The 22,416-nt window shown below is 53.9% G+C and overlaps 1 protein-coding gene across 4 annotated transcripts; it reads right to left on the bottom strand.

Annotated features, from left to right (window-relative positions):
* Positions 1-8,775: 8,775 nt before the first annotated feature.
* Positions 8,776-22,416, bottom strand: RPS6KA4 (ribosomal protein S6 kinase, 90kDa, polypeptide 4). 4 transcript variants are annotated; one of them, XM_011993495.1, is made up of 17 exons: positions 22,339-22,416; positions 22,226-22,251; positions 21,249-21,467; positions 21,038-21,153; positions 20,076-20,183; positions 19,771-19,851; positions 19,576-19,679; positions 19,319-19,469; positions 15,842-16,006; positions 13,015-13,143; positions 12,690-12,823; positions 12,498-12,591; positions 11,687-11,860; positions 11,413-11,607; positions 10,612-10,771; positions 10,266-10,429; positions 8,776-9,707 (listed from the first exon to the last, which is right to left on the bottom strand). In XM_011993495.1, exons 3-17 carry the CDS (start codon positions 21,403-21,405, stop codon positions 9,510-9,512), a joined length of 2,130 nt encoding a protein of 709 aa, XP_011848885.1. In that variant the 5' UTR covers positions 21,406-21,467; positions 22,226-22,251; positions 22,339-22,416; the 3' UTR covers positions 8,776-9,509. The 4 variants fall into 4 exon arrangements, with proteins under 4 accessions (XP_011848885.1, XP_011848882.1, XP_011848883.1 ...); XM_011993492.1 differs by having other exon boundaries at positions 22,180-22,251; positions 22,339-22,410; XM_011993493.1 differs by having other exon boundaries at positions 12,690-12,805; positions 22,180-22,251; positions 22,339-22,410.

Below are 22,416 nucleotides of genomic sequence, written 5' to 3'. Positions count from 1 at the left end.
AAAAAAAAAAAAAAAAAAAAAAACACCTATGGGTCTTCTTAACTTTTGTCCTCCAAAACTCCAAAATCCTTTGTCTTGGAGAAAAAGGAGAGCTAGGCTTGGGCATCCTGAGAGCAGAGATTCCTGCCTCTACTCACAGGAGACTGCCAAGAGAAAGCCTAGGCCCCGGGGAGGAACTGTGCTGGGGCCTCTCAACAGGGGGCCCACTAATGGCTTCCCCAGGGTCTCTTGCCCCAAGTGTGCCATGGAAGGATCTTGCGGGCTTCGAAGGCTGGGGTGTGGACGTGTCAGAAGTTCCTGTGTGCACCCATGGTGGGGGCCCCCCCGACCCCTACTTGCTGCTCTGGTCCCTCAGAGGTCTCTGCTGCTGTGACAGGGCCCTGAGCAGGGCAGGAGATTCCCCAGGAAGGTTGGAAGCCTCTTCTTCTCTGCCAGTTCAGCCAAGGTCTTGATGTCAGAAACACTGCTGAGTGGTTAAAAACAAGTGGTGGGAGCGGGTGGCTCACACCTGTAATCCCAGCACTTTGGGAGGCCAAAGCGGGCAGATCACTTGAGGTCAGGAGTTTGAGACCAGCCTGGCCAACATAGTGAAACCTCGTCTCTACTAAAAATACAAAAATTAGTTGCATGTGGTGGTGCACACTTGTAATTCCAGCTACTTGAGAGGTTGAGGCAGGAAGATCACTTGAACCCAGGAGGCGGAGGTTGCAGTGAGCTGAGATCGTGCCATTGCACTCCAGCCTGGGCAACAGAGTAAGACTCCGTCTCAAAAAAAAAAAGTGATTTTTCTTGCACACCTGAGTCAGTGCCTTGAGCTTCTTACATGTTACACAACAGTTATTAGGGACACCCTCCCTCGGTGACATCTGAGGGCAGCTGTGGAGGGCAGGGTCTTCCCTACAGCAGAGCGGAGCACCCTTCCTGGGAAGGCTCAGCTTTGGGGAGGAAGGGCTTCCCTTTCCAAGCAGGCCAGGGACTCCCCACACACATCCCAGGCCGCGACTGCCCTGGAGATGAAGTCACAAGCCAGCCTCAGGGTTACCTCCCAGCTCCAGTCCCCCCAGCCTGGTCCTGTGGTGCTCCTCCCCACAGCCCTTCTTTCCACATTCACAGGTGAAGCAAGATTCCTGGAGACGAGTTCCCACCTGGCCCTGGTTCTGTCACCGTTCCCCTGACAGCCCCCACATGCCCACAGCGTCACCAGCACAGCGTCACCACATGCCCACAGCGTCAGGGCTTCCTGGCGGCGTCTGAGTGCCACATCCCCCGGCTACAATACAGCCCCAGTAGAGAACAGGGTCTCCGTGGAGGGGAATCAACTGGAAGAATGAAGTGTTTACTTCAGAGCTTCTACCATGGCGCTGTGTGCTTCCCTCAGAGAGCAACACACTCACACACACTCACACCCACACACACACATTCACACATGTGCATTCACACACTGACACACACACTGACACACACTAACACACACTCATACACACACTCAACACATAGACACACATTCACACACATGCACTGACACACACTGACACACACACACTGACACATTCTTATGCACACTCACACATTCACACACACACTCATGCTCACACACTGTCGCATGCTCACACACAATCACACTCAACATAAGCTTTGCTCACTCACACTTATATGTCCACACACTGTCACACATGTTCACACATGCACTCCGTCACACAAAACACACACAGCCTTTGTTCACACACATTCATACACATTCACACTTCCACATGCAAACACAATCTTCACAGCACACACCTGCATACACACCCACACACTTGTGCTTACACAGTTACACATCCACACTCATCCACATTCTCACACTCACATGCGCTCACGTACACACACTCCCGTACACCCACACACTCGTGCATTCACACTCACATGCTCGCTAGCATCCCACATTCACTCATACGTCTTCACACACAGAGACACACAGGTTCTCACACACAATCTCACACTGACACACGTATTTACTCACATATGCACATTCACATACGTAAGAGTGTGCTCCCACCCCCATCCTGGTCGCTGATGCCGAAAGGGGAAGGCCAGCTGCCCAGGGAAGGGGGACCGGGAGGGAGGGAAGAGCATCGCCCTCTCTTGCCTGGACATGGGTCCCTTCCTGAGCAAGCCTGAGCTGGTCTCAATTTTCCTGGGTTCTCCTAATAACTTTTTGGTAAGCTGCCTTTTGTGGGGGAATCCCAGCACACCACGCACTTTGCCAAGGGTTTGGCCATGCTCCCGCCAGCAATTCCAGCGGCTGTTGTTCTATCCCCACTTCACTCCAGAGGCCACGGAGACTCGAGGCCACGGAGACTGAAGCCCAGGTGGCTCTGGTCACGACTGCACAGCTGAGAGGGGAAGAGCCCTGGTATGAAGCCACTGGGCGGCTCAGCTCTTGGTTCTGCAAAGCTTCCCTGCTGCCCAGCTCTCCTGCCCTCAAGCACGCCCACTCTCTGGGGGGGGCCTTCAGCACATCCCTGGAGTCACTCTCTCCCTCCCCCATGCAGACTGTGCCCCAGTCCATTCCCACAGAGTCAAAGGTCAGATCCACAACTTCTGTCCTTCGTTCCCTGCTCATGGTCCACAGCACCCTCCACCACCATCACGGGCCCAGCGGGGCTGCGGGGGGACTGCAGGGCAGGAAAGGGAGAGCATCCGCTCCCGCATCAGCCTCCAGGAGCTCCGCCAAGAAAAATGAGGGCAAGGACACACTCCGCTGGCGAGGCCTGCCGTTTCATTTTAAAGGAGACAGTGCTTCCTGGATCTTGCCCGTGCTGTTGCAAGTCATATAAAATGATAGGATCTTTCTGAAGGGCAGTGTGATCACATATATCAAAGACCTTTAAAATGTGCGTGCAGGGGTACATCCTTTAGCCTATTAACTCCACTTCTAGGAAAAGTATCCTAAGGAAATATTTGAACAGGTGAGCAAAGATGTAGGTACAAGGATGTTCACTGAAGCACTGTTTAAAATAGCAAAGAGCTATAGCCAAAAATAGAAACAATCTAAATAAATCATAGCATACCCATACAATGAAGCACTCTACGGCTACAAAGAGTAATTGTAAAATATAGTCATTGGCATAGAAAGATATTCACAATCTATTTTTGACTTTAGACAGGCTATAATAACCTATTTACATTTTGATGCCATTTCAACTAAAAATCTGTATCAATAAAGAAAATTCTAGGCCAGGCATGGTGGCTTACACCTGTAATCCCGACACTCTAGGAGTCCGAGGTGGGAGGATAACTTGAGTCCAGGAGTTCAAGACCACCCTGGACAACATAGTGAGACCCCATCTCTACAGAAAACAAACAAACAAACAAAAAAATCGAAAAATGAGGTGGGAGAATTGCTTCAGCCCAGGGGGTTGAAGCTGCAATGAACTATGATCATGTCACTGCCCTACTGCCTGGGTGACAGAGTGAGACCCTGCCTCTAAAAGAAAAAAAAGAAAGAAAAACTTAGAAATGAATGTATCAGACCAGGTGAAGTGGTTCACACTTGTAAGTGGCACTTTGGGAGACCAACGTGGGTGGATCACCTGAGATCACGAGTTCCAGACCAGCCTGGCCAACGTGGTGAAACCCCGTCTCTACTAATAATACAAAAATTAGCCTGGTGGTACATTGCGCACCTGTAATCCCAGCTACCTGGGAAGCTGAGGCAGGAGAATCGCTCAAACCTGGGAGTGGGAGGTTGCAGCGAGCTGAGATTCCGCCACTGTACTCCAGCCTGGGTGACACCGCAAGACTCCATCTCAAAAAAATAATAATAATAATAAATGATGCATCAAAATATTAACTAACACAGATTATCTATGGAGAGTAATGCCATGAGTGATTTTTTTTGAAATCTCCTTTGTATTTACTGATTTTTCCTAAAATTAACATTTAATTTATATGAATTGTTACTTACACATACAAATTATTATATATTTGTTCGACTACACATAAATATTCCTGGAAAACTACACAATAGCACATTAGCTCCCTCTGGCAACAACAGAAGGTTCGTGGCTGAGGGTCAGCATGTGGAAGAACATTTTTCACTATGTACTTTTATGGAGCCTTTGAATTTTGAATCTTATGAATATATATATATCATATATATATATTATATATATATATATATATATATTTTTTTTTTTGAGGTAAGCTCTCATCTCACTGTGGTGTCCAGGCTGGTCTGGAACTACTGGGTTCAAGGGATTCTCCCTCCTTGGCCTCCCACAGTACTGGGATTATAGGAGTGAGCCTCCACACTCGGTCAAATTTATCATCTTTTCACAAATACAAATACAAACTAAATTTTAATTTTAAAGCAAAATAATTTTTTTTTTTTTTTTGAGATGGAGTCTCGCTCTGTCGCCCAGGCTGGAGTGCAGTAGCACCATCTCCGCTCACTGCAAGCTCCGCCTCCCGGGTTCAAGTGATTCCCCTCCCTCAGCCTCCTGAGTAGACGGGATTACAGGCCTGTGCCACCACACCCAGCTAATCTTTGTATTTTTAGGTAGAGACGGGGTTTTGCCATGGCTGGGTTGGTCTTGAACTCCTGACCTCAAGTGATTCGCCCGCCTCTGCCTCCCAAAGTGCTGGAATTACAGGCACGAGCCACACCACGCCTGGCCAAAAATAAAAGATTTAAGGGGCGTCTTTGAAATTTCACAAGCCCGTTTTTGTGCAGCAGTGACCATGGAAGGAGACTGTTTATCTCAGAGTCACAAACTCAAATGCCTAGATGGGCCAGAGGGATAAATGCGGGACAGAACTGGTGTAATAATAGGGAGTGGTGGGGACTGCAGCAACCTGGAAAGCAGAGACCCTGTCTGTGGTGGCAGCGTGATTCTACTCCAGCTGATTAGACCATGCGGGAAGACTGCCCCGGGGCCAGCCCCTCCAGCTCATCAGTAGAAGCCTAACATCTAGGATTCCATATGCTTTTCCTCACTTTAGGCCAGGCGCGGCGGCTAATGCCTGTAGTCCCAACATTTTGGGAAGCAGATCACTGGAGCTCAGGAGTTCAAGACCAGCCTGGACAACTTGGCGAAACCCCATCTCTACAAAAATACAAAATTAGCCAGGCATGGTGGCGCATGCCTGTAATCCCAGCTACTTGGGGGGCTCAGGTGGGAGGATCACTTGGGTCCAGAAGGTTGAAGCTGTAGTGAGCTGAGATTGCACCACTACATTCAAGCGTGGACAACAGAGTAAAACACTGTCTCAAAAATTTTAAAAAGTGCTGACCCCAAAAATGAGTTTCTATAGGCCAGGCACAGGCCAGTTTGCAATCTCTACATTCATATGGAATATTTTTGTTTACACCCCCAAAGTAGTTTAGGGAGAAGTAACTTGCTTAGAGTCAAAGAGTGACTCTAGAACTTTGAGATCCTCAGCCTCCCTAGTAGCTGGGATTACATGCATGCACCACTATGCCTGGCTAATTTTTTTATTTTTAGTAAAGACAGGCTTTCACCATGTTGGCCAAGTGCTGGTCTCGAACTCCTGACCTCAGGTGATCCTCCCACCTCGGCCTCCTAAAGTGCTGGGATTACAGGCATGAGCCACTGTGCCTGGCCAGAACTTTAGTTCTAACAGTAGTTATTAATAGTTAACAGCAGGCCAGGAGCGGTGTCTCATGACTGTAATCCCAGCACTTTGGGAGGCCAAGGGGGGCGGATCACCTAAGGTCAGGAGTTTGAGACCAGCCTGACCAACATGGAGAAACCCCGTCTCTACTAAAAATACAAAATTAGCCAGGCATGGAGGCGCATGCCTGTAATCCCAGCTACTTGGGAGGCTGAGGCAGAAATGCTTGAACCCAGGAGGGGGAGACTGCGGTGAGCCGAGATTGCGCCATTGCACTGCAGCCTGCACAACCAAAGCAAAACTCCGTCTCAAAAAAAAAAAAAAAAAAAAGTTAACAGTGACTTGGAGGGAGCGAGAGGTTTACAGGGCTGTCGGACCCTTTCGGGGGCACCAACATTTTATCAGAGCAGGAAGCCCAAGCCTGCTCACTGAGGACATTTGAAGAGTGGAGTGGAAACAGAAGCCCAGTGCAGGAGGGTGAGCTCTCCTGGCTCCCCTGGAAGAGCCAGCCTTCATGTTAGGCAAGGCTGGTCAGCAGCCAAAGTCAAGGTATAGAAGCAGGGAGCCAGACCTAAGACCTTGAGCACTGGTCTCTGGCCTCCCTACCTCCCTGCCTGTGCCCACCGTGTCCCCTTCCACTCTGCCGGTTTACACCCTGGCCAGCCTGCAGCTCAGTCACATCTATCTCCCACCCGCAGGCTCCCTGACCACACAGAGAAGAGGCAGGATTCAAACAAAGGCTGGCTCATTCCTCTAAGTCCCTGCTCTTTCCACCCCAGCATCCTCCCTTCTCTGGGTTACTGCATCCTCTGAACCCGTTTCTTCACCCCTGAAATGAGGCTAAGTACTCCAGAGGCTGAAGCAGAAGGATTGCTTGAGCCCAAGAGTTTGAGGCTGCAGTGAGCTATGATGGCACCACTGCATTCCAGCCTGGGCAACAGAGCAAGACCCCATCTCTAAAAGCTAAATCAGGCAAAGCATGGTGGCTCACACCTGTAATCCCATCATTTTGGGAGGCCGAGGTGGGCGGATCACCTGAGGTCAGCAGTTTGAGACCAGCCTGCCCAACATGGTGAAACCTCGTCTCTACTAAAAATACAAAATTAGCCAGTTGTGGTGGTGAGTGCCTGTAATCCCAGCTACTGGGGAGGCTGAGGCAGGTGAATCACTTGAATCCAGGAGGCAGAGGTTGCAGTGAGCTGAGATCACCCCCCTGCACTCTAGTCTTGGGCAACAGAGCCAGACTCCGTCTCAAAAAAAAAAAAAATTTAAATAAAAGCTTAATTAATTAATTAATAGGAAGAAATGAGGCTAAGGATACCTCTTTCATAGGGTGACTGTGAGTTACATGGAATGAGAGGTGAAGAAATTGAAGATGAGAGACTATTTTGCATCTACCCAATTAGCAAAGGTTTTGAAATGGTAATACTCAGTGCTTGTGAGTATCTGATGAAATGGGACGCTTTCGTCTCCTTCAATGAGATTCCCACCTCAAGTGCTCAGAAGGGTCCCTACACGTTGGAAGAGATCAGTAAATCTCAATAAATTCCTGGTGACTGAGTGACCACACTCTTACATCTGTTAATTCTCTAGTTCCTCTTTTCAACAAATAGGGAAGGCTGGGGGTGTTAAGTGACTTGCTAAAGTCACACAGCTGGTAACACAGGAGTCAGAATTAGAGCCTCAGAATTTCTTCTGTCCTCCCGAGGGCCTTGTCCTGGGCCCCTTCCTGTTCTCTCAGACCACCAGGATGGGACACAGCTGGCGCCCGCATACCCGCCCTTTCCACTCCCCTGGGGCCCCACCTCCCACAAGGCCTGCCTGGTTCGCCTCTCCTGGGCACCTCTGGGTCCCAGGCCAGATCCCCAGGCCTCCCGGGGACAGGAGGGGAAGGTCCACGTGAGATGATCTCACAGGGTAGTCACAGGGAGAGAAACGATGTGGAGGCGGGGCAGGGTGGGGTCCAGACAGACCCTGAGGGGGGAGCTGTCAGAACATCCCCATGTGTGGACAAAAGGCCCTGACCTGTGGTGCTGGCAAAGGTGCTCAGGCCACAACCGCCCTATGGCCACACACACGCACACACACACCCCGCAAGGATCACACAGGGAGGAATCTCGGACACTCCCTGAGGGGAACCAAGCTCTGATCCCAGTGAGGGCCCTAATGAGTAGGGCTGTTCCGCTCACTCCCACCTTCACTGACCACCCAGCCGGGTTCAAGGGACTTCCCTCCAGCGCCCACCCCTCCCCTACTCTCCACCCAATGAGCCTCCAGAGGGGAGGCCATGATCCAGATCTAAGCCAATCAGCACACTGCCTCCCTGGCCACAGTGATTGGTTCGGTGTGGGCACATGACCTCAGTGGCTCCAATCAGAGCACAGCTCAGGACTTCCACTGGGAATCATGGAACAGCTTCCATCTCCAGATTTCCGTCTGGAGCCCCTGGAGTGCCTGGCCCTCGTCTTGGGTCCATAAGGAGAGTCTTCCAGACTGGACCACCACCAAGAAAACAATAAAAAGCTGAGACTCGGCAGCTGAGTCCCGATCATGTGCTTCACTCTGGATTAGGTCTTGCCTGAAGCTATCGAGAAGCTGCGTTGTTACAAGAGCCCCCCAAAACCCTGTGTTTTGCTTAAGCAAGTTTGGGTTGGGTTTTGTCTTACAGACAGTCCCCGACTGACTTATGCTTGACACAAATTATTCGACCTACGATGGGTAATCCCATCGTAAGTCAGGAAGCTCCTTACCATTTATGTTTTCTACTGAAAGCCTATCGCTTTGGCACCATGGTGAAGTTGAAAGCCGGTAAATCAAACGATCCTAAGTCGGGCACCGTCTGCTGTGTTGCAGACATTAAATGTATTTTCGGCTTTCGGCATTTTCTATTTAAGTTGGGTTTATCGGGATGTAATTCCACCCTAAGTCAAGCAGCAGCTGTATTTACGACCAAGAGAATCCTAAATGATACCCAGCAGAGCTGTCCAGACATACACCCAGAATGAGAGTTGCGCCCTCCTGCTCATAGCAAAAGTCAAGGAGCAAAGAAGAGTCTGCCTGTCCCTCCCCACTGAGGTCCCAAACTCCATGGGCTAGCAGCCTGTCTGCCCAGAATCTCTGCTCTAGACACCCACAACACAAACGAGAACACACAGATGCCACACACAGCACTGGGTGGACTTTTATTTTAAAGTCAAAGGCACAGCCTAGGTGGGCTGAGGCAGTGACCATGGATGCCCAGCCCAGACCCCCAAGGCCCCACCCCCAGCCAGGAGTAGCTGTGCCAAAGGGGAGGGGGTGGGTGAGAAGAGGGCCTCCTCTTTTAGGGGCCACCTATCTCCTTCCTTAGCCCCAACAGGGGAGAAGCAGGTGACATAAAATGAGGCAGAAATGCTTCAGGGGGTCCCCAGGGCCCCTCCTTCAGTCCCCCCAACACAGGTCTTTGGTGGACGTAATTGCACAGACAGTCCATAAAGTGACAGTTGAGGGGTGACCCTCCCAGGAACGGGGCCTCAGGGGAGAACAGGGGAGGGGGTCCCAGTTTAGGAGTTAGCACTCCTAACTCAGTGCTTAGAAGTGGGGGAGGGGCCCTTTCCTGTTGGAGCAGTCCCCCTGGAGGGGCCTTCTGCCCAGAAGAGGCAGTGTTGTGGGATAGGGCCCCCCAAACCCCACTCCCCAGCAGGCCCCCCCTTCCCTGCATTTCTATCTGGTAAGACATAAAAAATTCTCTGCTTATAAAAATACTTCTGCTCTGTCTGGGAGTGGGGTGGGGTAGGAGAGGGAAGGACAGTCCCTTAGGGATCAGGTCGGCTGCTGGCAGAGGCCTCCAGGAGTGAGCCGGGCTCCCAGGTCACAGCCCCTATGAGGGAAGGGGGTCACAGTGGCGGGGATTAGGAGGGGGGCAGGGGGCCATTGGCTCGGCGGGGGGCCCCCTTGGCGGCGGTGGGGGCTCGACCCGGGGCGGCTGGTGCGGGGGAGCCCCGGCGGGAGGCGGTGGCGCTCCGCAGCTTCTGCTTCCGCCGCTTAGCCAGGGGTGCGTTCTCCACGCTCTTCAGGAAGAAGCCCTCCCGCTTGCCCCGGTTGAACGCCTGGCAGAAAGGAAAGGGTGATCAGGTGCCCCCACCCCCCTGACCCTGGCTTCCAGATCTGACTTTGACCCCCATTCCCAGACCCTGCCTCCAGCCGCCTAAGTCAAGGCCTAGGCCAACAGGGCCTTGGCCTCCAGACCGACCAGAGGCCGGAATCGGTTCACCTCCCCTTTTTTTTTTTTTTTTTTTTTTGACGGAGTCTCGCTCTGTCGCCCAGGCTGGAGTGCAGTTGTGCAATCTCAGCTCACTGCAACCTTCGCATCTTTCAAGCGATTCTTCCTGACTCAGCCTCTGAGTAGCTGGGATTACAGGCGCGCGCCACCACGCCCAGCTAATTTTTGTATTTTTAGTAGAGACGGGGTTTCACCATGTTGTTCAAGCGGGTCTCGAACTCCTGACCTCCTGATCCGCCCGCCTCAGCCTCCCAAAGCGTTGGGATTACAGGGGTGAGCCACTGCGCCCGGCCACACCTCCCCTTTCTGAGCTCCGATGGCCCCGCCTTCCCAGACCCCACCTCTCGAGGCTCTGCCCACCCCTTCAACGGACCCCGCCCCTTACCATGAAGGTGGCGTTGAGACCCGAGCGCACTGCGGGCCCAGAGGACTCGAGCACGTCGGGCGTCCGGAGCGGGGGCGAGGAGCGCGCGCTGCCGTCTTGCAGCCACGAGCTGTCCCGCAGTCCCTCGAGCTTCAGCCGCTTGGCGGGGTCCACAGTCAGGAGCCCTGGAGGCGGAGGCGGGGCAAGGAAGTGTGGGAGGAGCCTGGTGTAGAGGCTGAGCCCCAAAGAGATGGTAACAGCTCCACTCTCCTCCCCTACCCATCTCCAACCAGGACACACGACCCAGTGACCATCTCTGTCCAGCGTCCCCCTCCCCAACCATGGTCTGTGACCTCCAGCTCCGCACCTCGGACCAGCTCCTTGGCTTCCTCGGATACGCCCTGCCAGGCCTCCCCGTCAAGGGAGAAGCGCCCTTCGCGGATTTTGCACATGATCTCGGCCGCCTGGCTCTGCCCGCCCTGGCCAGAGGCCCCCTGGAAGGGGACCTGCCCCGACAGCATCATGTACTAGGAGGGGTGAAGGGAAGGTGAGACCGGCCCAGGCTGCGGGGCCGAGGCTGACCCCTCAGCTCCCACAGAACCACTCACCCTCCCCACTAGGAGCACTCCTGAGACCCACGCGTGGTGAACCCTGACTTCTAACCCCCAATAGCCGGATGCTCCGACTCTAGCACCAGAGCAACCCTGCCTCTGTTTTTTGTTTTTTTTTTTTTTTGAGATAGTCTCGCTCTGTCGCCCGGGCTGAAGTGCAGTGGCCGGATCTCAGCTCACTGCAAGTTCCGCCTCCCGGGTTTACGCCATTCTCCTGCCTCAGCCTCCCGAGTAGCTGGGACTACAGGCGCCCGCCACCTCGCCCGGCTAGTTTTTTTGTGTGTTTTTTAGTAGAGACGGGGTTTCACCGTGTTAGCCAGGATGGTCTCGATCTCCTGACCTCGTGATCCGCCCGTCTCGGCCTCCCAAAGTGCTGGGATTACAGGCTTGAGCCACCGCGCCCGGCCCCGCCTCTGTATTTGAATCACCCCGATCCCAGCCTCAGACGAAACCCAGCCGCTCCCACCAAGATGACCCCTATTCCCTCCCTCGTGCTGCTCCACATCAGGAAGACGCCAGAGCGACCCTGACCCCGCCTCGAGGACCGCGTCCCATACCAGAATGACTCCCAGGCTCCAAAGGTCGCAGGACTCGTCGTAGCCCTGCTGCGCCAGCAGCTCCGGGGCAGCGTACTGCAGCGTGAAGCAGGGCGTCTGCATGGGCACCCCGGGACTCTGCGGCCGCAGCCGCGCGAACCCGAAGTCGATGATCTTCACCGGGGCCCCGGGCGTGTCGTCAGCGTACAGGATGTTCTGCGAGGGCGGCGGGGTGGTGGTCAGAGGCAGCCCCGGACGCCACAGCCCCGCCCCACCGCCGAGGCCGCTCGCCCACCTCTGGCTTGAGGTCGCGGTGCACCACGCCCGCCTCCTCGTGCATGAAGCTCACGGCCGACACGAGGCTGCGCAGGATCTGGCTCGCTTCCGACTCACTGAAGTGCCGCTTCTTGCGGATGTGCTCCAGCAGCTCCCCACCCCGCAGTAGCTCCAGAACCAGGTACGTGTGCAGCTGCGGGCGGAGTGGCGGGCCACGGTCACCACCTCCCCACCTGCCCACGGCGGCGGGCCCTCTCCCACCACCCAGGCCCAGTCCCCAGCCCTCGGGCCCTGCCCAAGTTCAAGCACCCCCTCCTCAAAATCCTTTTTCTTTCTTTTTTTTTTTTTTTTTTTGGAGCCAGTCTCGCTTTGTCGCCCAGGCTGGAGTGCAGTGGCATGATCTCGGCTCACTGTAACCTCTGCCTCCTGAGTTCAAGCGATTCTCGTGCCTCAGCCTCCCAAGTAGCTGGGATTACAGGCGCATGCCACCGCGTCCGGCTAATTTTTGTATTTTTCGCGGTGTTCCCAGGCTGGTCTTGAACTCCTGACCTCAAGTGATCAGCCCACCTCCGCCTCCCAAAGTGCTGGGATCACAGGCGTGAGCCATCGCGCCCAGCCAAAGTCCCTTTTCCTGTCCATCCTCAGCTCCGCCTTCCTGTCCTTAGGCCCTACTCCCCTCAAATTCCACTTCCTGCGCCTCCCTGGTCCCTTCGGGCCCCGAATCAAACGCTAGGCCCCTCCCAATTTGCCCCTAGATCCCGCCCATAGTGCCCCCAAGCCCCGCCGCCTGCCCCTTTTCTCTCCGCCCTCCCCCAGCCGGAAGCCATCACCTGGTCGTGATGCACCTCGTGCAGATTCACCACGTTGGGATGTGACTGGCACAGGCGCAGGGCAGCCACTTCTCGCTGCGTGTTCGCCTCCAGCCTGGGGGACGCAGCAGGAGTTACGGTCTCCGTGCTTCGGCCCCGCCCCCGGGACGGCGCTCTGCCACCCCACCCCTACCCACGCCTGGGCCCTCCCACCTGCGACTGAGGATCTTGACTGCGAACTCCTGGCCGCTCTGGCGCTGGCGGCAGCGGCGACACACAGAGAAGCTGCCCTGGCCCAGAGCAGGCTCCCGCAGGTCCAGCTCGTACTGCTGGAAGAAGGGCGAGTCCTGGAGGCGAAGGCGAAGGGGGCGTGTCAGAGGTCCCACCTGGTAGCCCCGCGGCCCCGCCACGCCCCATGTCGCAGAGGCTTGGGACCTCACCGAGCTCACGCTGCAGGCACCCGTTGGATCTAGGCCTACAGTCCCCCCGGCCTAGGCCTCTCCTAAAACCAATTTCCCCCCAGCCCAGCCCAGCCCACCTGCATCATAGCGCTCCTGGCCACCGCTGCCCGACCTGGCGGGTCTCCAGCACCAGGCGCTTCCAGCACATCGGTCATCACCGCATTGTTGTGGTCGAAGAGGATGGAGGGTGCCACAAAGGAGTATCCCTGCAGGGTGGGAGTCGGGGGGATGGGCATGGGGGTTGGGGGTGCAGGTGAGGAGACTCTGGTGGGGAACCAGGCAGAGGCAAGACCCTGGACAAGGGGGCAGTGGCGGGTGTTCCAATTGCATCCTGGTACACATAGGATGTATGGACACATTTTATTCCACCTGGTTTTATAATCACTTGGAGTCATGTCTGTCCCCACCAGCCTGTGACCCCAACTTTCTCATCAGAGTGACCACCTATTCCTCCCCAGGTGCCAAGGGCTGAAGGCCCTGAAAGGATCACTGAATGTATTCAAAGTGTGGCCTGAATTCACGCTTAGCCTATGACAATCCAACTCTATCCGCTGAGGAAAAAAACCTTTATTCCTCCCTTTCAAGCCAGACTTTGGCTTCTTCTGCAAGGGGAGCTACTGAAGAAATGCAAAAAGAAACCAGAGTTAATTATTTGCTTTTCCTAAAGATCCATGTCCTGGCAATTTGAGGAGCTTTCAAGGGTCATTTTAATTGTGTGTTGCGGCCAGGCACGGGCACGGTGGCTCATGCCTGTAATCCCAGCACTTTGGGAGGCTGAGGCAGGTAGATCACCTGAGGTCAGGACTTTGAGACCAGCCTGACTAACATGGAGAAACCCCATCTCTACTAATAATACAAAAATTAGCCAGGCGTGGTGGCGCATGCCTGTAATCCCAGCCACTCAGGAGGCTGAGGCATGTAGAATCGCTTGAACCCGGGAGGCAGAGGTTGTGGTGAGCCAATATCATGCCATTGCACTCTAGCCTGGGCAACAAGAGTGAAACTCCATCTCAAAAAAAATGATAATAATAATTATCTGGGTGTGGTGGCACTTGCCTATAGTCCTAGCTATTGGGCAGGCTGAGGTGGGAGGATCACTCAAGTCCAGGAGTTCAAGATTGCAGTGAGCCATGGTTGCCCAACTGCACTCCATCCTGGGTGACAGAACAAGATCCTGTCTCTAAAAAAATTAATTAATTAATTAATTTTAAAAATAATTTTAAAAATAATTTTAAAAATAAACTATGTGTCATTTTCTCCTAAAAATGTAGTACCCAGATCCGTACATGGAATATTTTAGGCACTCACTACACATTTTTGAATCATTAAATGAATGAATGAAAGTACCTACCAATTCACGAGAAAGCACTTTCTCATGAGGGCTGTGAGACAATGGAATGGAATGTGGACATTCAAGCACAGAGTTGTCAATTCTAAGAGCTTCAGAGAAGGGATTTATCCAGCCATACTTGGTCTGTCTATTAAACAAACCATACTGGTTTATTTAGTGATAATGATATGATCATTATGGCAACATGATAAACTGCACAGAAGGAGGTGCTGTCCACAGAGGACTGCAGCACAGAGAAAGGGTAACTGACCCCCTGGGCCAGGTGAGCAGACAAGGAGGCCTAAAAGAGATGAGAAGCTTGCCAGGTAGACTACTGTAAGGAATGTACTCCAGGTAGCAGGAATAGCACGTGCAAAGGCACAGAGGTGTATTCTGGAACCTCTGAGCAGTTCGATCATGCCCTCCAGAGCATCAAGTAGGAAAATGATGAGAACTGAGGCTAAGGTTCTAAGCAAGGACCACATCATGAAGGGCCTCAAAGCCAAGCAAAGGGAGTTTGGACTTGTCCAAAAGGTGTAAGCTTCTAAAATTCAGTGGAGGGGGCTGGGTGTGGTGGTTCACGCCTCTAATCTCAGCACTTTGGGAGGCTGAGGCGGGCGGACCGCAAGGTCAAAAGATCAAGACCATCCAGGCCAACATGGTGAAACCCTGTCTCTACTAAAAATACAAAAATTAGCTGGGCATGGTGGCACATGCCTGTAGTCCCAACTACTCAGGAGGCTGAGGCAGGAGAATCATTTGAAGCCAGGAGGCGGAGATTGCAGTGAGCCAAGATCGAGCCACTGCACTCTAGCCTGGCGACAGACTGAGACTCCATCTCAAAAAAATAAAAAATAAAAAATCAGTGGAGGGCACCCATCCCTCCAGGAGTGTACCATGGTGTGCCAAGGGCGTGCAAAGCCACAATATCAACATGTGTCTCCTCCTAGGTGTCCACATAAGCAGGTGAAGATCTCTTTTTTCTTTGTTTTGTTTTTTTTGAGACAGAGTTTTACTCTGTCATCTAGCCTGGAATGCAATGGTGCGATCTCAGCTCACTGCAACCTCCACCTCCCAGGTTCAAGCGATTCTCCCACCTCAGCCTCCGGAGTAGCTGGGATTACATGCACCCACCACCACATCCAGCTAATTTTTGTATTTTTAGTAGAGATGGGGTTTCACCATGTTGGCCAGCCTGGTCTTGAACTCCTGACCTGAGGTGATCTGCCCACGTCAGCCTCCCAAAGTGCTGGGATTACAGGTGTGAGCCACCTCACCCAGCTGCAAGTGAATAAATTTAAATAATATTTTTACATAACAATAAAGAGATGATGGAATAGAAGGGAAATTAACAGAAGGTTTAAAGATAAATCATGAACTATCAAACACACATCCTGCCCCGGTGGTCTCTGTGACCGACAACCCTAGGTCCCCTTTACGTGGAGACATCTAGGGGAGACGTTGAGTCCCCATCAGGACACAAGGCCTAGGCAGTGTCCTCGGGTCAGCCAGGGCTGAGGCAGACAGCGACATCTCATCTCTCCTGCATATGAGTTCCATGAGTTTATCCTCACCTGAAAGATGCGGGGGTCCCCAGGTGGGGGGCTGCCAGGGGGTGAGTAGACAGGCTCCAGCCGAGTGAATTCCTCTGCAAAGTTGCCCACGTCCAGCTCTGAGCGGATTTGGGGCCGGAATGGGGCTGGAATCTTCCTGGCAGCCAGAGCAGCCCAATCTAGGCCCTGAGGGAAGGGAATCAGAGATTAGGTGTCAAAGGTCAGGAACGAGAAACTCCCTTCACTCAGCCCACCCTCACTGGCCAGTTCCTCCATGAGGCAAGGGCCCATCTGGCATTTGGGGTGGGCAGCTATTCCCCCTCCCTCCCTGGCTTCTCTCTCCCTCTGATAATACAATCCCTGTTCCCCTTAGAGAACCACCATTCCACCACACTTAGTCAGTTCTGGAACTTTTAATAGAATTGGTGTGAAAAGGTTGGGCGTGGTGTCTCATGCCTATAATCCCAGGATTTTGGGAGGCCGAGGAGGCTGGATCACCTGAGGTCAGGAGTTCAAGACCAGCCTGGTTAACACGGTGAAACCCCATCTCTACTAAAAATACAAAAAAAAAATTAGCTGGGCATGGTGGTGCACACCTGTAATCCCAGCTACTTGGGAGGCTGAGGCAGGAGAATCGCTTGAACTCAGGAAGCAAAGGCTGCAGTGAGCCAAGATAGCGCCACTGCACGCCAGCCTGGGTGACAAGAGTGAAAACCCCGTTTCAAAAAAAAAAAAAAAGAAAGAGTTGGTGTGAAAAAACAAACAAATCTCTTTCTCCTACTGGACTTAAATCTAAAAGGATGTGGTCTGGAACTGCTGGGGACCCTGTCAGGGTTAGATGAAGTCCCCATGCAGAAAAGCAGAACCAAGGGACATAGTTTCAGCACCTGGACGTGCTTAAGTCAGATAACTTTCCCTTGGCCTTTTCACTTATGGGAGCCAAAACATGCCCATTTATGTTTAAGCTAATGTGGCAGAACCTGTGGATTGCCTGCTCAATATCCATTCTCCCTATCTTCCTTAGTACCATAGCCCCAGTTTTATTCCAGGAACCAATATACACAGTTAAAAGAATATTTTACAAACTTGCTTGCAGTTAGGGGTGACCAAAACTTATCAGCAAAAATTATTACGTAGGATTCTAGGGAAAGATCCTCAAGAGGGAGGTTGCTAGTTGGCAAGTGCCCGTTTTGCCCCTTCTCCTTCCTCCTGCTCCCTACCTGGGAGACAGCTTAGATGGCAAGAGCTCCAGCAACCATGTTGGACCATGAAGCAACCCCAGGGATAGAAGCTACTTGCTAAGAATTAAAAAAAAAAAAAATCTTAAAAAAAAAAGAAGAAGAGTTTGGATTCCCGAAGACAATGTGGCACCGTGAAGACACCACGGCAGCCCTGGTCTGCTAATCTGGGCTTCTTTTATGTGAGAAGAAAAATAAGTAAGCCACTTATTTATAAGTAAGTATAATAAAAGGTTTACTTATAAGCAAACCTCTTAGGTCACTCTGTTCATTCTGATCTCTGTTGCTAGCACCAAACTTGATTCCAACGGATATCACCATTTTGAGTTGGACTTTTTGTCACTGTAGCCAAGGTGACTGACTCAAGTTGGAAGGCCCCAGTTCTACCACCAAGGACCTAAGCACTGCTATCACCAAAGAAGCTGTCCAAGAAGAGGCAGAAGGAGGTCAGGCGCGGTGGCTCACGTCTGTAATCCCAGCACTTTGGGAGACCAAGGTGGGCGGATCATGAGGCCAGGAATTTGAAACCAACCTGGCCAACGTGGTGAATCCCTAACTCTACTAAAAATACAAAAATTAGCTGGCCACGATGGTGCGCACCTGTAATCCCAGCTACTCGGGAGGCCGAGGCAGGAGAATCACTTGAACCAGGGAGGCAGAGGTTGCAGTAAGCCGAGATCATGCCACTGCACTCTCGGCGATAGAGTGAGACTCTGTCTCCAAAAAAGAAAAAAGAAAAAGAAAAGACAGAAGGAGGGAAAGACCCCTGCCACATATCAGGCCTTGAAGACCTTGGGGCCTCTCCTGTATTACTGGTCAACCCACTCCAGCATCTGGCGCAGCACCCAGCATAGGCGAAGGGTGGGCTTGAGGAATTCACTGAAAGAAACCAACACTGCTCAGATGCTTTCCCCGCCCCCAACTCCCCACCCTGTGCAAAGGGACATCTTCACCTCAAAGACATAGATTCCTATCTAAGAAATCATCTCAGGCAGGCCCTCCCAGGTCTTGGAAGATTCAAAGAGACGGCACTCGAAGTATGAGTAACACAGTACCTGGCCCACAATAAGTGCCCAGAAATGGGTGCTTTTGTTTAGATGTCAGACGAGTGGCAAATCTGATGCCTACACTTAAGCAGAAGACCATTAAGGACAGGCATTCAAGCCACCCAGCCTTGGGTTGAATCTGAGCTCCATCACTTCCTGGACAAAGTACTTAATTGTTTGGAGCCTCAGCTTCCTCATCTGTAAAGATGGGGACAAGAATCAAGGTGGTTGCCCCTTGTCCCCACAGCAGGGCGCTGTGGCTCACGCCTGTAATCCCAGCACTTTGGGAGGCTGAGGCAGGTGGATCACCTGAGGTCAGGAGTTCGAGACCAGCCTGGCCAAAATGGTGAAACCCCGTCTCTACTAAAAATATAAAAATTAGCCACTCGTGGTGGCATGTGCCTGTAATCCCAACTACTTGGGAGGCTGAGGCAGCAGGATCGCTTGAACTCGTGAACTGGAGGTTGCAGTGAGCTGAGATCGCACCACTGTACTCCAGCCCCGGAGACAAAGTGAAAGTCCATCTAAAAAATAAGAATCAGGTAGTTGTGAGGGTAAAATGTGTTCATGTCTATAAAGGGCCGACACACAGTAGGTATTCACTGTTACAAAGTCCTGCTGGGCGATGACGCTGGCCAGGCCCAGCCCCTGAGTCAGAGCATTCTCACATGGCCAGATTCACTCTGCACTGTACTCTAACATGTGTGCTCCTAACAAGTGAGCAAACACCCATGTGTGCTGACCAACTGCCCTTCTGAATGACAGGCACACAGACTGCACAGGGACAGGGATAAAGAACAAAATGCCTGGGTGGGTGCTAAAAGCCATAAGTGTGGGTTTTAGTACTGATCTGGGCCAGCAGGAGATCTATCTAGAGCCAAGGTCTGTTCCCAGCTCGGCACCATTTACTGTGCCATCTGGGGCAGGTCACCTGCCTTCTCTGGGTCTGTCCAATGAAAGGACCAACCAATCCATTCTCAAATCCCTGACAGTCCCAACAGCCAATGAACCTAGAGTCCTTTCTTTCAGGAATGCATCTGCCAAGTTTCAGTGGGGATGGATGTGAAGAGAAACCTAGCTTACACACACTTGCTTTCTTTCTCTGGGGGGATTTCCAAATAAAGTGAAACTGGCCAGGCACAACCTCAACCTGGAACAGCAGCCCCACCTGGGTATGCACCAGGGGGTGTGGGGCCCTGAGTCAGGAGCCTCACCTGGAAGAAAGGGTGGTTCCGGACTTCCTGTGCCCCCTGGGGCCCCGCGCCCAATCGCTTCTTGGGATCCTTGCAAAGCAGCCGCTGCAGCAGGTCCTGCGCCACGGGCCCGATCCGAGGGGGGAAGGGAGGGGAGCACTTCAGGATCCGTCTGGGAGGATTGGGGGGGCGTCAGGGGCAGCAAGCCCCCCCCCCACAGCGCTGCCCAGGCAGGCCCTGCAGCCCCCTGGCCGCCCTCCACGTCCAGCTCTACTCACCGAGACACCTCAGCCTGCGTGTTCCTCTCACCCTCCAGGGTGAAGGGCGAGGCCCCCGTCAGCAGCTCGAAGAGCAAGATGCCCAGGCTCCACCAGTCCACAGCCTGTGGGTGGAGCCAGGGTGATAGCCTGCGTCTCCCCTGCCTCACACCCCCCCTTTCCACCTCCCCCAGCCCCACTTCCCTGCCAACCCACCTTGCCATGCCCCGCCTTGCTACGGATGATTTCCGGGGCCATGTACTCAATGGTGCCACAGAAGGAGAAGGTCCGCTCTTTCTGGGAGGGCAAGAGGTCCTGTTTAGATGGCCAAGCCTCTCCTGTGCTCCAGCGCCCCACAAGGCCCAGAGTAAGACTTGCTCGACTTGTGAGGTTGGAGAGTTGAGCTGTGGAAACTTCTTGGAGCTATTCACTTCTGCAGCCCCAGAATGCAGGCCCAGAGCAGGAAGAGGCAGGAAGGAGGATCAAATGGGACACTGCAGGCAGAGACAACCTCCACTCACCTCCTCCGTCAGGAACTCCTTGCTCAGCCCGAAGTCCGTGAGGACAATGTGGCCCTCGGAGTCCAGCAGCACATTCTCCAGTTTCAGGTCTCGGTAAATGATGCCGAGCTGGTAGGAGCAAGAGAGGTGCTGAGGCCTCCTCTCCCAAACCCTCCCCAGCTCCTGCAGCTCCTGGCCCTGCTCAGGATAAGGAGACCCACCCCACCCAGAGAAGGTCATCTGCCTGTAGAGGGGGGTCTTCAGGGCAGAGCCACTGAATAAAAAAGGCCATTTAAAATATAAAGCAGGCCGGGCGCGGTGGCTCACGCCTGTAATCCCAGCACTTTGGGAGGCAGAGGCGAGTGGATCACGAGGTCAGGAGATCAAGACCATCCTGGCTAACATGGTGAAATCCCGTCTCTACTAAAAATAGAAAAAATAAACCGGGCGTGGTGGCGGGCGCCTGTAGTCCCAGCTACTTGGGAGGCTGAGGCAGGAGAATGGCCTAAACCCAGGAGGCGAAGCTTGCAGTGAGCCGGGATCGCGCCACTGCACTCCAGCCTGGGTGACAGAGCGAGACTCCGTCTCAAAAAAAAAAAAAAGATATAAAGCAAAGAAGGAGGGCCCCGTGGGACAGGCCCCAAGGTCCCAGAGAGAGGAAAGTCTGCGTGAAGAGCCCCATTTCAAGGGGGCCTTTGGAGCCAGGCCATGAGGTTTCCATTTGAGGAAGTTCTGTGAATGCAGCCCTGAGTTCCCTGAAAAAGGAAAGCCCCTTCGAGGAGGTGCCAGGGGAGGGGACCCCAGCAGGCAGCGATGAGGCTTCTTGTAAGGGGTCCTGGGGAAGTAGCTCCAGTTCCCACCCAGCTCACCACTGGCCCCCCAGGAAGCCCAGGGGGAAGCCTGAGGCTGCCCTGCCTGCAGATTCCTTCGAAGGCCCAGACCCAGTTCCCATGGCAACAGCCTGTGACCAGGTCTTCACCCACCTTGTGCAGGTGTTCCAGGGCCAGCACGATCTCACCCCCATACACGCGCACCTCAGCCTCCTTGAAGTACTGGCGCTGGTAGAGGTGGGTGAACATCTCTCCGCCGCTCACATAGTCTGGGAGGTGCAGTGGAAGTTAGGAAGCAGCCCCGTCAGGTGGCCTCGCCTGCCCCCAGCCACACCACCCCCGTTGGGATGTGGCGTGCGCTCACCCAGGATGAGGTGCAGCTTGGCATCCGTCTGGAAAGCGTAGTGCAGCGTGACCAGGAAGGGCGCCTGGCGCACCAGCTCCAGCACGGAGCGCTCGGTGCGCGTGTGCTCCTGCGTCTTGGCGCGCTGCACCAGCGCCGCCTTGCGCAGCACCTTCATGGCGTACAGCTTCCCCGCGTCGTGCCCGCCCGCCTTCCGCACCAGGAACACCTTGCCGTAGGCTGTGGGAGCAGCGAGTGGGTGGAGGGTAGGCTGTGAGCGGGAGATTGGTGCAGGCTTGGGGGGTGGGGGTGATGCCAACCCAGGAGGGTGTGCAAATTAGGCGAAGGAGCCGGGGCAAGAGGCAGGTGTGCAAAAAGCTGGCAGAGCCTTCTAAGGAAAGGGTGTGCACACCCCGGGAGGGTGCCCAGCAAAACCAGGGAAAGGATGTGCAAACCAGGCTGGAGAGCATGCAACTCCAGGGGGCCTGCTTCGAGGCGTGGGGGCGGGGCATGTGCAAATCTGCGAGAGATCAGATGGATGTGAAAAGATGCCAGTGCAAGGAAGGGAGGCAGAGGTGTGCACCTGGCTGGGGAAGAGATGCGCAAACCAGCGCTGGGGCGTTTGCAAAATGTGGGAGGGGATCCCATATTGAAAGAAAGGGAGGAGCTATGCAAATAACTTGAGAGGGGTGCAAGTCCCCCTCCCCAAGGTGTTGGCAAATCCAGGGGGGCATGCACGCACAGGACCGTGGAGGGAGGAGTGATGTCAACGTGGAGTGCCCTGGAAGTGGGCATGCAAACCCTGGCAAGGCAGGGCGGGGCAGGCAAGGCAGGCTGTGCCGGGAAAGGGTGGGGGGCCTGCTCAGTGGCCTGGCCCAGGCCCAGGAGTGAGCAGGCAGGAGGTCAGGGGCACCGCGCCTGGGACGCCTGCCCGGTGGATGGGGGTCCTCACCTCCCGTGCCCAGCACCTTGAGCAGCTCGAAGTTCTCCACGCTCACCTTCTCCTCGTGCCCGGTCAGGTTGGCTGTGGGCACAGGGGGTGAATGAACCCAGCCGGTCCATGACCCGTCCCGGCCCGCCCGGGGCAGCCGCAGTCAGGCCCCACACCCACCTTCAGTGATCCGCAGCTCCACGGCGCAGCTCTCATCCTCGTCTTCGTCCCCCATGGCGGGCGGGTCGCTGGGGCCCG

Source organism: Mandrillus leucophaeus, unplaced genomic scaffold, assembly GCF_000951045.1.
Source record: "Mandrillus leucophaeus isolate KB7577 unplaced genomic scaffold, Mleu.le_1.0 Scaffold43, whole genome shotgun sequence".
In the NCBI taxonomy this organism is placed as follows: Eukaryota; Metazoa; Chordata; class Mammalia; order Primates; family Cercopithecidae; genus Mandrillus; species Mandrillus leucophaeus.
The sequence above is the reverse complement of the archived record's forward strand: the minus strand, read 5'-3'. Positions and strand labels throughout refer to the sequence as shown.

Excerpts from the sequence above, each read along its gene's own strand:
- RPS6KA4 (XM_011993492.1), bottom strand. The coding sequence starts at position 22,393 with ATGGGGGACGAAGACGAGGATGAGAGCTGCGCCGTGGAGCTGCGGATC. Across the intron at positions 19,852-20,075 it reads AGGAGTTCCTGACGGAGGAG|AAAGAGCGGACCTTCTCCTT; the intron begins GTGAGTGGAGGT and ends TTGCCCTCCCAG. Across the intron at positions 19,680-19,770 it reads GCAAGGCGGGGCATGGCAAG|GCTGTGGACTGGTGGAGCCT; the intron begins GTGGGTTGGCAG and ends CTCCACCCACAG.